Source organism: Pongo abelii, chromosome 7, assembly GCF_028885655.2.
Source record: "Pongo abelii isolate AG06213 chromosome 7, NHGRI_mPonAbe1-v2.0_pri, whole genome shotgun sequence".
In the NCBI taxonomy this organism is placed as follows: Eukaryota; Metazoa; Chordata; class Mammalia; order Primates; family Hominidae; genus Pongo; species Pongo abelii.
In genome coordinates, this window is record NC_071992.2 from 95,744,652 (window position 1) to 95,761,210 (window position 16,559).

Below are 16,559 nucleotides of genomic sequence, written 5' to 3' on the forward strand. Positions count from 1 at the left end.
AAGTTGTGTAGAAAGCACTGTTTACAGTATTTCTTCATAGCACTATACCATTATGGCCTTGGCATCTTTCTCTCTTCCACATTTTCTCACTTGATCCTTCTGAAGGTAACTGGTTTGCACTGTAAACTTGTAAGAAGTGGATTAGTGTGAAATCTGTTGCTACCGAACGGAGTCGAGTTAATTGATTTACCAGAGAAATGAGTCTGTGAAACAAATAGCATCTGTGAAGTAAACATTTGGGATACGTCTCCTAATGAACAGAAATCAGTAATGTGGTTTTATTAATAATAATTACTTTCAAATAATAAATATCAACCTGTATTCTATTGTTCCCATTCTTTGCAGCCCACAAAATTAAATTTATATCAAAATAGATTATAAAAAGAATCTATTTTGGCCAGGCGCAGTGGCTTGCACCTGTAATCCCAGCACTTTGCGAGGCCAAGGTGGGTGGACCCCTTGAGGTCAGGAGTTCAAGGCCAGCCGGGCCAACATGGTGAAACCCCATCTCTACTAAAAACACAAAAACTAGCCGGAGGTGGGGGCACACACCTGTAATCCCAGCTACTTGGAAGGCTGAGGCAGGAGAGTTGTTTGAACCCAAGAGGCAGAGGTTGCAGTGAGCCAAGACTGCGCCACTGCACTCCACCCTGGGCGACAGAGCAAGACTCTTATCTCAAAATAAATAAATAAAAACAAAAATACAATGCAGATATTATTAACATTTAAAATCTACTATGTTTCTGTTCTACTGGCTTATTCAGCAAAATTCTGATCTATGTTTTAGTCTTTTATTGTAAGTTCAAGGTTCTTGGTACCTATAGTGCCCACAAATTTGCAGATTTATATATTTATTCATTCAACAAATCTTTACTGATTGTCCACTATGTCACAGTCACTGTTTCCAACTTCTGAAAACACAATATTGAGCAAAACCAGCAATGGACCCTGCCCTCACACAATTTTCAGTTTAATGCAATAATCAATGCCCTAAGGAAATAATTATAAAAGTTTAAAAACTGCAATTGTGACAAGGGCTGGGAGGGAGAGTTAGAAGAATGCTAGGATAATCTGTATTACGATATTTGAATATCTGGGGCTGTGGGTGGTCAGAGAAAGCTGCCCTAAGAAAGTGATCTAAGGATGAATGTGTGTCAATTAGGAGAAGGGAGGGAAGAGTTTTACAGCAGGGAACAACGGCTTGTGCAAAGGCCAGATAGTTCTCAAAGCAAATGTGAAGGAGGGAAGGAGGAGAGTGTTGGAGAGATGAGAGGCTGGAGCAGTACATGACCACCAAACCTTGCTGGGCTCGGTAGCCATTTCAGAAGTGTTTTGATATGTGTAATAGACCAACAGAAAATAACTGAAACTTTGAAGGGTTTTAGGCATGAAGGGATCAAGAATCATGAGTGTGGGTAGCGTGATAGGATCAGATTTGCATTTTGAAAAGATTACTGACTTCTGTAGAGAATGGATAGGAGGGCACGGCCAGAATGTATGAGTTATTGTGACAGATGCTTCTCTGAAAATATGCATGTAAATTTAAGCTCTTGTAAAATAAATAATGTTTTAAAGAGATTGAAATTTTCTAAGAAAAGAAATACCATGGTTTTTAATCTTTTGAATCTTTTGTGTTTAATTTGGGGGGCAGGCCAAAATTGGTTCATAAGTGGAGAAAAAGAAGAATGAACAGTACTTATCCTTCAAAATGCTAGGGAAAACCATGGCATTGATTTTGTTTGTTTGAGATAAGGTCTTGCTCTGTTGCCCAGGCTGGAGGGCAGCCATGTGACCATAGCTCACTGCAGCCTCAAACTCCTGGGTTCAAGGGATCTTCCCAGCTCTACCTCCCAAGTAGCTGGGACTACAGGTGTGAGCCACCACACCAAGCTAATTTTTTTATTTTTTGCAACCTCCACCTCCCAGGTTCCAGTGATTCTTGTGCCTCAGCCTCCTGAGTAGCTGGGTTTATAGGCATGTGCCACCACGCCTAATTTTTGTATTTTTAATAGAGACCGGGTTTCGCTATGTTGGCCGGGCTGGTCTGGAACTCCTGACCTCAGGTAATCCGTCCACCTCAGCCTCCCAAAGTGCTAGGATTACAGGCCTGAGCCACCACGCCCAGACAAGCTTGATCTTTTCAATCAAAAGATTGATCTTTTGGCTGGGCGTGGTGGCTCAGGCCTGTAATCCCAGCACTTTGGGAGGCCGAGATGGGCAGATCATGAGGTCAGGAGATCAAGATCACGATGAAACCCCGTCTCTACTAAAAATACAAAAAAAAAATTAGCCGGGCATGATGGCAGGCTCCTGTAGTCCCAGCTACTCTGGAGGCTGAGGCAGGAGAATGGCGTGAACCCAGGAGGCGGGCTTGCAGTGAGCTAAGATTGCACCACTGCACTCCAGCCTGGGCGACAGAAAAGACTGATCTTTTGACTGGCTGCGGTGACTCACATCTGTAATCCCAGCACTTTGGGAGGCTGAGGGGGGCGGATCACCCGAGGTCAGGAGTTCGAGGCCAGCCTGGCCAACATGGTAAAACCCAATCTCTACCAAAATACAAAAATTAGCTGGGCATGGTAGCACGTGCTTGTAATCCCAGCTACTCAGCAGGCTGAAGCAGGAGGATTACTTGAACCTGGGAGGTGGAGGCTGCAGTGAGCCGAGATTATGCCATTGCACTCCGACCTGGGTGACAAAGCGAGACTCTTTAAGATTAATCTTTTAATGGCTGCTCAATAATTTATTATAGGAATGTACCATAATGCATATAAATAGTATAGAATGGAATAGAATAAACGGAAGGTCAAGGGATCTTCTTGATCCTGTTTTTTAGGCTTGTAAACAGTGCTGCAATAAACATGTTTGCATGGACATCTTAATACATCTATCCAGGATAAATTCTTAGTGCTGAAATTGCTGGGTAAAAAATTATATGCACATTTTATATGTTGATACATACAAGCAACCTAGCAGAAAACTTGTTCCTATCTATATTCCCACGATGCTCATTTTACTATACCTTGGATGGGTTAAAAAAACTACTTATCAATGGTGTCTTTTATGCAGATTTCTGATTACTGGCCAAGACTGCACATCTTTTTGAATGTTTTCTAGTCACTTGTCTTAAATCTGTTTGGACTGCTATAACAAAATACCACAAACAGTAGTTTAAAAACAACAGAAATGTATTTCTCAGTTCTGGAAGCTGGGAAGTCCAAGATTAAGGCACAAGCAGATTCAGTGTCTGGAAGAGGCCTGTTCCTCATAGACAGCACCTTGTCACTGCACATAGTAGAAGGATAAACAAGCTCTTCCACAAGCCTCTTTTATAAGGGCTCTACTCCCATTCGTGTGGACTCTGTCCTCATGACCTAATCACCTCAAAGGCCCCACTTCTTTTTTTTTTTTTTGAGACAGAGTCTCGCTCTGTCTCCCAGGCTGGAGTGCAGTGGCACGATCTTGGCTCACTGCAACCTCTGCCTCCCAGGTTCAAGTGATTCTTTTGCCTCAGCTTCCTGAGTAGCTGGGATTACAGGTTTGTGCCACCATGCCTGGCTAATTTTTGTATTTTTTGTAGAGATGGGGTTTCACCATGTTGGTCAGGCTGGGCTCGAACTCCTGACCCTGTGATCAGCCCACCTTGGCCTCCCAAAGTGCTGGGATTACAGGAAGGAACCACTGCACCTGGCCCGGCCCCACTTCTTAATACCATTACCATGGGGCTTAGGTTTCAGCATATACATTCTGGGGAGAACACAAATGTTCAGGCCATGGCACTTGTGTTTCAGATGGTAGCACTTTGTATACAACTTTTTAATACATGTCCTCCGCACATTTTTTCTTCCATTATATTTGTGTTTTTAAAATTGATTAGGCCTCCGTGTATGTCAGTGATATTAAGCCTTTGTCTATCACATATATCACAGATTTCTTTTTCCTAGTTCACTTTAAAAATCCTTTGTTTATAAAATGTTCATTCCCTTTGCCACAGATTCCCCTTTTTAGAATTCACCCTAACAAAATAGTATTTACAAAGTTTTACTTTCAAGGATGTTCACTGAAGAATTGTTTATAATGGTAAAAAAAAGAAAAACTCACAAGCCCACCTGTAAACAATGAAATGTTTAACAGTGGAACACTGGTTAAATCATTTTTAAATTTTTATTTTTTATTTTTTGAGACAAGAGTCTTGCTCTGTTGCCCAAGCTGGAGTGCAGTGGCGCCAATCTCAGCTCACTGCAACCTCCCTATCCCGGGTTCAAGCGATTCTCCTGCCTCAGCCTCCCAAGTAGCTAGGATTACAGGTGCATGCCACCACACCCAGCTAATTTTTGTATTTTTAGTAAAGACAGGGTTTTACCATGTTGCCCAGGCTGGTCTGAAACTCCTGACCTCAGGTGATATGCCCGCCTCGGCTTCCCAAGGTGGGATTACAGGCATGAGCCACTATGCCCGGCTAGTTAAATCAATTATGATATATCCATAGTCATTGAAATGATACAAAAAAACTTCATTATATTAAAACATATTATTAACTAAAAGCACAAATATCTAGGATCTATAACTTATAAACACCAAAAAAAAATTTTTTTTAGCTAGGCACAGAGAAAAAGGAGACTGTATTTATACAACAGTGGTTAATTCTGGGTACTGGAAATAGGGGTGATGCTTTTTTCTTTCCTCCCTCAATGAGATAATTGAACAAGAAAATTTAAAATTTATTGTAGCTTATAGTTATGCAGATATATAGTAGCCAACAGTGCCTTAGACTGCAGGGCATTACTCCCATCTGCAATCTTACCAACTTAACTTCTGCCTCATTCAATAACCTCAAGTAAGTTATTTAGCCTTTTTGCACATCGTCTCCTCATCTGTTAAAAGATGATAATAATACCTATCATGAATTAACTCAGCGAGGTTCTGTAAACCCAATGTTTGTAATTCACTATAAACTACATAGAAAATGGCACTAATACTATTTATATCTAACTATGATTATTACTGTTTTTAACATAAAGGCAATGGCAACATTAACTCGCTACCTTTATTTTTTATTATTTTTCTGAGACAGAGTTTCACTCATCACCCAGGCTGGAGTACAATGGTGCAGTCTCAGCTCACTGCAACCTCCATCACCCGGGTTCAAGTGATTCTCCTGTCTCAGCCTCCCAAGTAGCTAGGATTACAGGCGCCTGCCACCACGCCTGGTTAATTTTTGTATTTTTAGTAGAAATGAGTTTTCTTTTTTTTTTTTTTTTTTGAGACGGAGTTTCACTCTTGTTGCCCAGGCTGGAGTGCAATGGCTCGATCTTGGCTCACTGCAACCTCTGCTTCCCAGGTTCAAGTGAGTCTCCTGCCTCAGCCTCCCGAGTAGATGGGATTACAGGCATGCGCCACCGTGCCCGGCTAATTTTGTATTTTTAGTAGAGATGGGGTTTCACCATGTTGGCCAGGCTGGTCTTGAACTCCCGACCTCAGGTGATGCCACCTGCCTCGGCCTCCCGAAGTGCTGGGATTACAGGTGTGAGCCACCATGCCTGGTCACTCGGTACCTTTAAGAAGAATATTTTTGCACTAAGCCAAAAAAATAAAAAAAATAAAAAAAAGGAAAAGGAAACAGAAGAAAAAGCTGCCTACCAAAATTGACTGCAAGGGAAGATATATTAAATTATTCAACGAACACTTACTACTTGCCTACTATGTACTGGTGGGGGTGGGATGGAGGTATAAGACAGTCCCTGTTCTCATGTGCTTCATTTTGGTAGATAACTCATGTCAATCCCACAGACAGAAAGGCTACTGTCGCTAGAGCCTAAAGAGGCAAAGTACCTCTACCAAGGCAGTGAACGACAGTCAAGTTTGACCCTCAAAGATCAGCTGGGCCAGGTATAGAAGCTAAGCCCCATCACAGAGATATGGCGAGCCAGTAACAAGTGTAATCTACAGCAGTTTTACGTGGGGTAAGGTGAAATTAGGGGACAAATTGGTTGGGGATGCCCCATTCTTAAGGGGTTCCCCTGGTAAGCATAAGGGGGAATTCCCTTGAATATGGTAGTACCCTAACAATAAGTATAGGGGTGAGAGGGGAGAACACATCCCTGCTTGCTAGTAGGAGACTGGAAGGGCTTGGGGAATTCCTAAAAACTCCATTTACAGTGTAGGAGATCCCCTTCTGTTACTCAAAGTTCCCTTCTTACAGAGTATTCTGAGACATTTGTGATTAGTATCCTCTTGAGCTTTGTTTCTGATTTCCACCTTCCTTCAGGGCTTAGAGGAAGAAAACTGAATACATATACATATATACACACATATATATAATAATAAATATATAAATACACAGGCATGCATACTCAATCACACACAAACACACACACATCACCCTGATACTGTTAGTTCAGTGGTCCTAGAATTTAAGTCATTTATTTGTACCACCTGAATCTAGTGTCATTCATTCCTAATTAGTCCATGTTTAAACATAACTTCAGATAGAAGACAATGAGGATTTTATAAAACATAAGGTAAGATACATGTCTGAGAAAAAGGCAGTTCTGACACAACACAATTATGGATTTAAACGTTTTTGGTTGATTCTGGCACTATTAGCAAAAATAATATTAACATAAATTTATATAGTGCCTACTATGTACTAGGATACGAGATGAGAAGTAGCAAACATTTGAATTTAACAGTTTTGGAAGGAAAACAAGCTTTAGAGTTGAAATAAAAATTCTTTTTTTTTTTTTTGAGACGGAATCTCGCTCTGTCGCCCAGGCTGGAGTGCAATGGCATGATCTCGGCTCACTGCAACCTCCGACTCTCGGGTTCAAGCGATTCTTCTACCTCAGCCTCCCGAGTAGCTGGGATTACAGGCGAGCGCCACCACGCCAGGCTAATTTTTTGAATTTTTAGTAGAGACGGGGTTTCACCATGTTGGTCAGGCTGGTCTTGAACTCCAGACCTCATGATCCGCCCACCTCAGCCCCCAAAGTGCTGGGATTACAGGCGTGAGCCACCGTGCCCAGCAAAATAAAAATTTTTAAGTCCATTTTCATTTCCCATCACCTTGATCCTAGATAAGTAATTAACTTCCGTAACTCTTCCCTCTTTTTATGGGGGTGGAGGCTGTGGTGATTAAAATATAATAAATGTATTTATTTTCAAAATGCCTACAATGAAAAAAAAACACACATTAAAAACAGAGCACAAGTATTATCATGGCATTCTTCCATATGTGGCACATATTATACACAGCCTCACTAGGCAGAGTTCTCTTATTTCTTAAGGGTACAAATTAGGTCAAGATCACAGACTCCACTGTCTTAAACTTCCCAGCAACTAAAACAAAGCAGGACAAAACAAACAAAGAAACAAACAAAAACACCCTACAACTGTACCCACCTGAGGAACTATATCAGAATTTCAAGCTCTTGGTCACTGGTGGCCAGATGAGAATATGTTTATTACTGGAAAAATAACTCAAAGCCAAAATCCTTTTGTGGCAAGATAGTACTGTCATTCTTTACATTAAAATTACATGTAATCTACAAGATAAAACCAATGTTTTTTGTTTGATATACAACACTGCTCATCAACACAGGTACTAAAAATTACAGTGAATCAAGTGAATTTTGCTTTGAATAAATCTATACAATTAATATGAGTCTGGATGTGGATTCATGTTAGCCCATTTAAAAAATATTAACAAAAACGGTCTTTTATAATGTTTGAGAAGACTTGTTTATTTAAATATTTATTTATTTTTAAAAGACTAGTCAAGTGGAAGTGGGGAAAGAGTGGCACAATGGGCAACCAACTGTGAATAACTAATTGAGACAATTCACTACCTTGGGACCAGCCAAAGCTTGCTTTTTAAAGTAACCTTGAAATACATACCATATTCCATATTATACAAAGCTTTACATATTGCTCTTAGTTTTGAAATAGAAAAAGAACTTTTGAAGAGAATAAGAATCATAAAACTAGAGGGTCTAAAAATTGTAACACCTGTTCCTCATAAAACATATATAACTTTATTTACATTAATATATTATTTACGAGGTTCAAGCCTTTAACATAACCCTTCCCATTAGATTATAACTGTAAAGAGTTCATGTATATTTCTCATTTTCTGCACATATGTATTAATGTAAAAAATTTGTCCTGCCATCTTCTTTTTTTAGTCAACAATTATCTTGAGCATTTTATCAGTTCGTGATTCAGCTTCTAATACATATGTTGCTTAAGAGTAAAAAGCCCCTCCATAACTTGAAAACATCTTTTTTTTTAACCTGAAATAGGCTTAAATTCTCACGTTGTCAGATGAGTCTTAACACTTTAGTATTTGCTAAATTTAGCATATTAAAATTTTTTAAAAGGAGTATAAGGGCCCTAAACTGGAAAAAAAAAAAACTCTACTACGATCATAACTGTGGGATTTCATTTCCAGTTCATTCTGTCAGAATCAATCTAAAGTCCACGTAATGTAAACAGTTTGAAAAAAGTCTTAAAAATGAATTGTTGACTTTAAACACACAATCTTCGGAGCCGCTCACAACGTCCTTAGAAGCAGACTCCTCCCCCCTCCTGGGGAAAACCCTGCCTAATATTTATAACGTTATGACATACTGTAATACTCACAAGGTGGTTGTAGAAGTATAAACACGACTGTAGTTATCTGATTGGCTGCTGGTGATGTAACACCCATGTCAATACTTCCCAGTGAACGCACGTGTTCGACCTTTTATTTAAATTTCCATTTCATCACAGCAATAAGACACTCGGGGCGGTGCATTTTCTGTGAAATGATTATTGCCCGGGGCCCGAGGTGCTGCCTCGCACAATGCATCAAAGGAGGTTGTGTCCGTGGTCGTAACCTCTTCGCGTGAAAGGCACCGCCTGGTCCAGTCTTTGTGAAGGAACAAAATAAGTTCACTTCCTTGGGCACCGCCACCCACCCTCAGCAAATGACAAGGCTGGAGCGCAGCTCCCACCGCACAGTTATTTGCAAAGTCCCAGGTGAACTCGTGGCGAGAGAAGGAAAATGCGCGTCCCGGGCGCGGGTAGGTGCGTGTGGGCAGCGGGGAGGCGGCCAGACCCTGACACTCGCCAGCTGTTTGTCCTCCGCGTAGCCCGGCCCCAGCCGCACACGCCCGCCCCCTCCCTGAGACCCCCAGCCCGCCGCCCGGCCTTTTGTCCCCCGCCCCTCGGCCGACTTCCTTCCCCGCGGCCGCACCCCCGCCCCCAGGCCGGAGGCGCAGCCCAGCCCCTTTCCCGGTCCCCTGGCGCCCCCACCCCACCCCAGCCCAGCCCCAAGCCCAGCCCCCCTCCCCCAGCCCGGCCCCCACCCTTTCCCCCTCCAGCGGTTACTGCTACCCCGGTGCATTGTGGGCGCACGGTCCGTTGTTCATTTGCCATTCGACCTCCGCCAGGGCCTGGTCGGACGGAAACGCTCCGCCGGCTTTATTGTCGCTTCGTTATGTGGCGGAGCCGAGCAGCTTAGCGTGCCTCTCACCCTCAGCGCCTGCGAAGCCGGCGGCGGCGTCGGGACTCCTCGGCGCGCGGAGGAAGGATATCTGTGTGGAGGGTCGGTGTGTGCGCGCGGATTTAAAGAGGGGGCAGCGGAGGGTCTCCCCGCACTCCGCTGCTCAACTTCGAAGGCCTCGCTTGCTCCCGGCTCGCTCCTCACCTCTCCGCCGCCCGCCCCCTTCTCCGCGCGGGACGCTGCCCGGAGCGCGGCGGGGCGGGGGTGGAGGACGAGAGAGCGGCCGGAGGCGTCGGCCCGGCAGCGGCAGCGGACGCGTGCAGCAGCCCCGGGAGCGAGCGCGAGCCGGGCTGCCGGGCGAGAGGGCGAGGCCGAGCCCCGCGAGACCGGAACGCCGGGGGCGGGGGCGGGGGCGAGACAGAGGGGGAGCTGCGGGGAGCGCGCGGGACGCGGCCCGAGGCCGTGCGCGAGCCGGGGCACCGGGCGGCGGCGGCAGCGGCGGCGGCGGCGCGCGCCATGTCGTTCAGTGAAATGAACCGCAGGACGCTGGCGTTCCGAGGAGGCGGGTTGGTCACCGCTAGCGGCGGCGGCTCCACGAACAATAACGCTGGCGGGGAGGCCTCAGCTTGGCCTCCGCAGCCGCAGCCGAGACAGCCCCCGCCGCCAGCGCCGCCCGCGCTTCAGCCGCCTAATGGGCGGGGGGCCGACGAGGAAGTGGAATTGGAGGGCCTGGAGCCCCAAGACCTGGAGGCCTCCGCCGGGGCGGCCGCCGGCGCCGCCGAGGAAGCCAAGGAGTTGCTGCTCCCCCAAGACGCGGGCGGCCCCACCTCGCTTGGCGGCGGTGGCGCTGGGGGCCCCCTGCTAGCGGAAAGGAACCGTCGGACTCTGGCCTTCCGAGGCGGCGGCGGCGGGGGTCTCGGCAACAATGGCAGTAGCCGCGGCCGCCCCGAGACCTCGGCGTGGCCCTTGAGGCATTTCAATGGGCGAGGGCCGGCGACTGTGGATCTGGAGCTGGACGCGCTGGAGGGGAAGGAGTTGATGCAGGACGGCGCGTCCCTGAGCGACAGCACCGAGGACGAGGAGGAGGGGGCGAGCCTGGGCGACGGCAGCGGGGCGGAAGGCGGCAGCTGCAGCAGCAGCAGGCGGTCGGGCGGCGATGGCGGGGACGAAGTGGAGGGCAGCGGTGTGGGAGCTGGCGAAGGAGAGACTGTCCAGCACTTCCCGCTCGCGCGGCCCAAGTCTCTAATGCAGAAGCTTCAATGCTCCTTCCAGACCTCCTGGCTCAAGGACTTTCCCTGGCTGCGCTATTCCAAGGATACTGGTCTTATGTCTTGCGGCTGGTGCCAAAAGACCCCTGCAGATGGGGGAAGCGTGGACCTTCCCCAAGTGGGGCATGATGAGCTTTCGCGAGGGACCCGCAACTACAAGAAAACCCTCCTCCTGAGGCACCACGTCTCTACCGAGCACAAACTCCACGAAGCCAACGCCCAGGTACAGTATATCCTGCTCCTACTTTTTTGAGATCTTTTAGGGAAAGGTTTATCAGCACTCCCTTCACCCCCACCCCCCCCCCGGAAAAAAAACCTCAAAACCATTTTCCTGGGTGAAGACATCGTTCCAGTTGAGAGGTGCGGGAAGCTTAGGCGTGGGGGTTTAGAAAGCCTGGGAACAAGTTTTGAAAAAGTTATGTATGTGTTGTGGGGGGAAGGGGATGGAATGACAATTGTCTTGTCGTAGCGCTGGATTTTTTTTTTTTTTATGACTCAGATTTCTTATCAGATTGAATCAAAAAGAAAGTGAGGTTGAAGGTTTTAACCTAAAAGGCTGACTTTGCGGTAATAAATTTTATTAGCTGTGATTTTAGAGAAGCTGGTCTATGCTCACAGACGTTTAGTGTGCTGGTCGAAGTCAAATCGGGCAACTCTTTGAAGAATGGATTAAACAGTTTACCTTTAAGGCTACCCGTTTCAGGAAAACGTCCAGCCGAAAAAATTATTTATATGAAATCAAGATAATGTGAAGTATGAGAGCAGTATGTAAATGTAGAGAATGCTATTTGGAACTCCTTGCTCTTGTGAATAATTTTACTAAATTAGTCTCTGTTGAACTTTCTTACTACGGCCTGGTTTTGGTAAATTATTGTAGTTTTTAGTTGTTTACTTTTACTCAGATTTTTGTGCTGAGATTTTTTTTTGTACTGTTCCTTTTCAGAAAGATTTTTAAATGCAATTTACAATTAAGTACTTAGTATTAGAAATGTTTAATGTGTAGTTATTTGTATCAAGTAGTGGATTTGGATTGGTAGGGAATTTATTTACCAAACGCCGTGAAAGTGCTTACAAAACAAGTAAGCTGTACTTTAGTTCTTAGTCCTTGTTTTAACATTTCCAGTCTAAAGATAGTAAGCCTTACTATTTTGATAATCTGTGTTCAAGCCAAACAGATGTTGATCAGTTCTCCTTTTTGACTTTAAGGCAACCTGTGGTGGTGGATGGAATTCATTCTTTAGTATTGGTAGCCAGTCGTTGATTTTATAAAGTTAGCTCTCAGATAGTAGTCTGTTTATTGGAATGATTCTGCCGTTCAGCACACTTACCCTGGGGTTAATTAGGCGCACCAGTAACCCCACAGACACAGCACCCATGTTTCTCAGAAGTTAGGGCTTTAACTTTAAAGCACAGGGTGATTCCCCCGCCCCCGCCCCAGTGGACAATGTAGTAGGGTTTTTGTTGTTGTTTTGCACACATTTTAGTTGCCTAAGCCCTAGAAGGAAGGTCATTTAAAGATACAAGGCCAAGAAAGGTTAAGTAAATTGTCCTAAGAGTCTGGGGTGACCCCACTGAGACTAGAGCCTGTAAGGAATGTCGTAATGGAAAAAGAATGGATTTGGAGTAAATCTGGGTTCAGACCTCAGCTTTCTGCAGTTAACTAGCTTTGTGAGCTTGGGCAATAGAGTGAAATGGAACTAACAGTTCCTTGTCTTCCGTGTGCCAAACACATTTATTCTGCAAAGTATTTATTTTTTGTTCCCATTTTACAGAAGAGGAATCTAAAGCCTTAAAGGGTTAAGTAACATTCCTGAAGTTATGTAGTAAGATGATGGAGTTGCAGGGGACTTGTGAAAATGAAAGTTAAATAGGGCTAGATTGGTCACTTAGAAAATTTTAAATGGGATGAATTTTCTTAATCTGCTGTGGACCAATTCCTCTTTATCAGCATAGTCTGTCCCTGTAGGCAGATCTGAATGGGAATGCAAATTATAATTAGCTCCTTTAGTGAACCTGAAATCAGAAGAAGGGGCATTAATTGGATAACCTTAAGGTAGCCTCAGCTTGAGTGTATTCTTCTCCTCTGGGTTTATATCTGAGTCTTGGAATTCCTAAGAAAAACCTTTCTAAACTTGACCTGAACTAAGACTCTCTTCCTCTTCACTCCTTTAAATTCCCCCATCAATGCAATCTGCAGGCCATCTCCTTTCTTTGGGACATTCTATACAATATGCATATATTAAGGGCTACAGTTTTAGTAAGTCCTGTGTGTCCTAAGGTTATGTGTTGGTTTCCTTGATTGGATTTTGGGTGTTTTCACTTTGAATTGATCCTAATCATTTCTTACTTTCATTATAACTAATCTTGAGGGGATATCTTGTTATCAACCCCCCAGGTACCACCTATATAAATATCTGTTTGTCTTAACATGAGTGACAGGTTCCTGATCTGTTTTACTCTTGGGCAGAGTGCACTCATTTTTTTTTCGTTCTTCTGTAGTCTCCAATTACCTGTGGGAGGCAGTATAACACAACACGTAATGTAAGCGCCTACTTGGGCTTAAGGTCAGAGGACTTTGCTCCTAAATCTCTACTTTTTGAGTAGGCAAATTAGTTAACTTCTAGTTTCGTTATGTATGCAAAGTATATGTGCCAGCATAAAACCACTTAGTGCCGTTATTTATTATCATTATTACCTTTTTGTTTTGTCTTTTTGAGACAGTGACTCTATTGCCCAGGCTGGAGTGCAGTGGTGAGATAAAGGCTCACTGCAGCCTCCTGGGCTCAGGCATCCTCCCGAGTAGCTAAAACTACAGGTGCGCGCCACCATTCCTGGCTAATTTTTAAGTTTTTTGTTGAAATGGGAGTCTCGCTATGTTGCCCAGGCTGGTCTCAACCTTTTGGGCTCAAGCAGTTCTCCCACCTTGACCTCCCCAAAATGCTGGGATTACAGGTGTGAGCCACTGAGCCTGGCCATTATTACTCATCTTGATCACCAATCAGTTCTCCTTTTTATACCTTCAGAGACTTTGTGGCCATCAGGTTCTTTGAACATTCTGAGCCTATTTCTCATACATGCAATTTTTCTCAGCTTCACAAAGACACTCTTAATATCTTGTCTTAATAACATGGAAATTAGAGTTTTAGAATTCTTCTAGGCAAGAAATCAGTTTGCGTCTAGGAGTACTAAACTCCTATTTTCCCAATTATTTCTCAAAGAGTCCCGTTTCTGAGAGGAATTTGGCCACATCTTAACACAGTCATGTACTGCATGACGTTCTCGAGGATGGACTGCATATATGATAATGGTCCCATAAGATTATAGTGGAGCTGAAAAATTACTATCGCCTGGTGATACCGTAAAGTTGTAGCGCACTTTGTTTTGTAATCCCAGCACTTTGGGAGGCCGAGGTGGGTGGATCACTTGAGGTCAGGAGTTCGAGACCAGCCTGACCAACATGGTGAGACCCTGTCTGTACTTAGTGTAGCCTAAGTGTACGGTGCTCATAAAATCTACAGCAGTGTATGGTAATGTCCTAGGCCTTTCATTCAGTCACCGCTCACTGACTCACCCAGAGCAGCTTCCAGGTATGCCAGCTCTGTTCATGGTGAGTGCCCTATAAGGTGTGCCATATTTTTACTGTACCTTTTTCATGTTTAGATAGATTAGATACACAAATACTATTGTGTTACAATTGCCTAAAGTATTCCTTACAGTAACATAGTGTACAGGTTTGTAGTCTGGGAGCAATAGGCCTGACCATATAACCTAGGTGTGTAGTAGGTTATACCATCTAGGTTTGTGTACGCTAAGGCACAGTGACAAAATCGATGCATCTCTCAGATCATATGCCTCTCGTTAAGTGATGCATAACTGTATGTCATGAAAGGTTACTTTCCTCTAAGTAAGAAAAGTATCTTTTTGTTAATCCCTTGGTAGTGACCAAAAAGTTAATCCTTCTGTTAATTGGACGTTGGTTATTGTGGACTGTTCATGGGAGAGTCTTTTAAAACATGCTTTCTGAGTCTGTGTTTTGAGCCTTCTATTTCCGAGGTGTCCCTGTATTTATAAGGATATGAGGGACAATTAATAGTTTAATTTTGAGTAACAATTGACTACATCGTCAGAGTCAGGCTTGATGATTAGCTCATTCAGTATCTGACCATTTGGCCCAGAAGACTTTAAAATTCCTTAATAACAGTGATTACCACTTATTCTTGGTTTAGACCACTTTCTACCTAATTGTGAAATTTTCATAGCCTAAGTCACACATCCTGTCAACTCTTCCTGGGAGAAACATGCACCCAAATGTATTATTGTTGTAAATTTAGTTAACCTTTACAGAAACTAAGTAATGAATTCAGACCAGTGATCTGATTGAAATTTCCAGTTGGAATATATTGATGTCAGTAGCTGAGCAAACAAAGAATGTAAGGCAGATCTATCAGCCTAATTTGTTTATGGCAGAAATAAGGGCAGAAGGTTGGTTGGTTGGTTAGTTGGTTGGTTTTTAACACTTTAGGAAGAAAGTCTGAAAGACCTTTCACTGAGGAAAAATCGATTAGAGTTGAGCCTGTAGCCCATTAAATTCCATTGTTTCTTATTTATATATTTTACACTATTTATAATTTATTCTTTGTGTTTTATTCAGTAACAGCTAGTTCATAGCCCTTATGCTTTTCAAACTTGTTAGCAGTGTCTGACTGTATACCTTATTGTGTACCTAGGATTAGCTTCCTGCTCTATCTTAAATTTAGTTGTATTTGGTTGATGCAAAGCACTGGAGATAAAAATCTGTAAATAAAACATTTATTCTCTCTGTCCTCAAGGAACTTGTAGTTTAGTAAGGAGAGACAGACATGACCGAAAAAAGACCCAGATACCATGGTAGCAGTATATAATCAGGGTACGTTGAAGATTTTTTTTTTTTTTTGAGATGGGGTCTCACTCTTGTCACCCAGGCTGGAGTGCAGTGATGTGATCTTGGCTCACTGCAACCTCCGCCTCCTGGGTTCAAGCGATTCTTCTGCCTCAACCTCCTGATTAGCTGGGACTACAGGCACATGCCACCATGCTAGGCTAATTTTTGTATTTCTAGTAGGAGACGGGGTTTCAGTATGTTGGCCAGGATAGTCTCTATCTCCTGATCTCGTGATCTGCCCACCTCGGCCTCCCAGAGTGCTGGGATTACAGGCGTGAGCCACGCACCCGGCCTGAAGATTCTTAAGGGAGTATGATCAGTTCTACCTGCAAAGGTTGGAAGAAGCTTGTACAACTGATTCTTGAATTTTAATTGCGTTTAATTCATAGGTGTTGACCAGGATGGTGAGGGCATTTAGGCAATGCAATTAGAAACTGCCTAAGGAGGAGCCAGGCGCAGTGAGTGGTTCACACCTGTAATCCCAGCACTTTGGGAGGCCAAGGTGGGTGGATCACTTGAGGTCAGGACTTCGAGACCAGCCTGGCCAACACTGTGAAACCCCGTCTCTACTGAAAATACAAAAACAAGCCAGGCGTGGTGGCAGGTGCCTGTAATCCCAGCTACTTGGGAGGCTGAGGCAGGAGAATCACTTGAACCTAGCAGGCACCCCACTGCACTCCAACTGGGGCGACAAGCGAGACTGCCTCAGAAAACACACACACACACACACACACACACACACACACACACACACAGCCTGAGGAAAGTGAAGAATGGTATCTTAGAGAAGGGAGAGTTTGGTTGCTGTGCAGGATGAAAAATCAAGTTTGAATAGATAGAGTCGAGGTCATGGAGGATCTCCTGTCATGCTGAAAACATTAAATTT

At 44.1% G+C, this 16,559-nt stretch overlaps 1 protein-coding gene and 1 long non-coding RNA gene across 4 annotated transcripts in view; one reads left to right on the forward strand and one right to left on the reverse strand.

Moving 5' to 3' along the window:
• The window catches only part of LOC129061061 (uncharacterized), a 97,100-nt gene extending 88,192 nt beyond the window's left edge, over positions 1-8,908 (reverse strand). For both annotated transcript variants that reach the window (XR_008528044.2, XR_008528045.2), the window contains exons 1-2: positions 8,641-8,908; positions 7,402-7,544 (exon numbers count right to left, since the gene is read on the reverse strand). This is a non-coding gene — a long non-coding RNA (uncharacterized LOC129061061). The remainder of the gene's footprint in view (positions 1-7,401; positions 7,545-8,640) is intronic.
• A 43-nt stretch (positions 8,909-8,951) lies between these two features.
• ZBTB10 (zinc finger and BTB domain containing 10) overlaps positions 8,952-16,559 on the forward strand; it is a 40,581-nt gene continuing 32,973 nt past the window's right edge. The window contains exon 1 of one of the 2 annotated variants that reach the window (XM_024251494.3): positions 8,952-9,062. In XM_024251494.3, the coding sequence (XP_024107262.1) occupies positions 8,967-9,062 (96 nt within the window). In that variant the 5' untranslated portion in view covers positions 8,952-8,966. Of the gene's footprint in view, positions 9,063-9,946; positions 10,976-16,559 lie in introns of those variants that run through there. The other variant, XM_009243897.4, reaches the window with a different exon arrangement.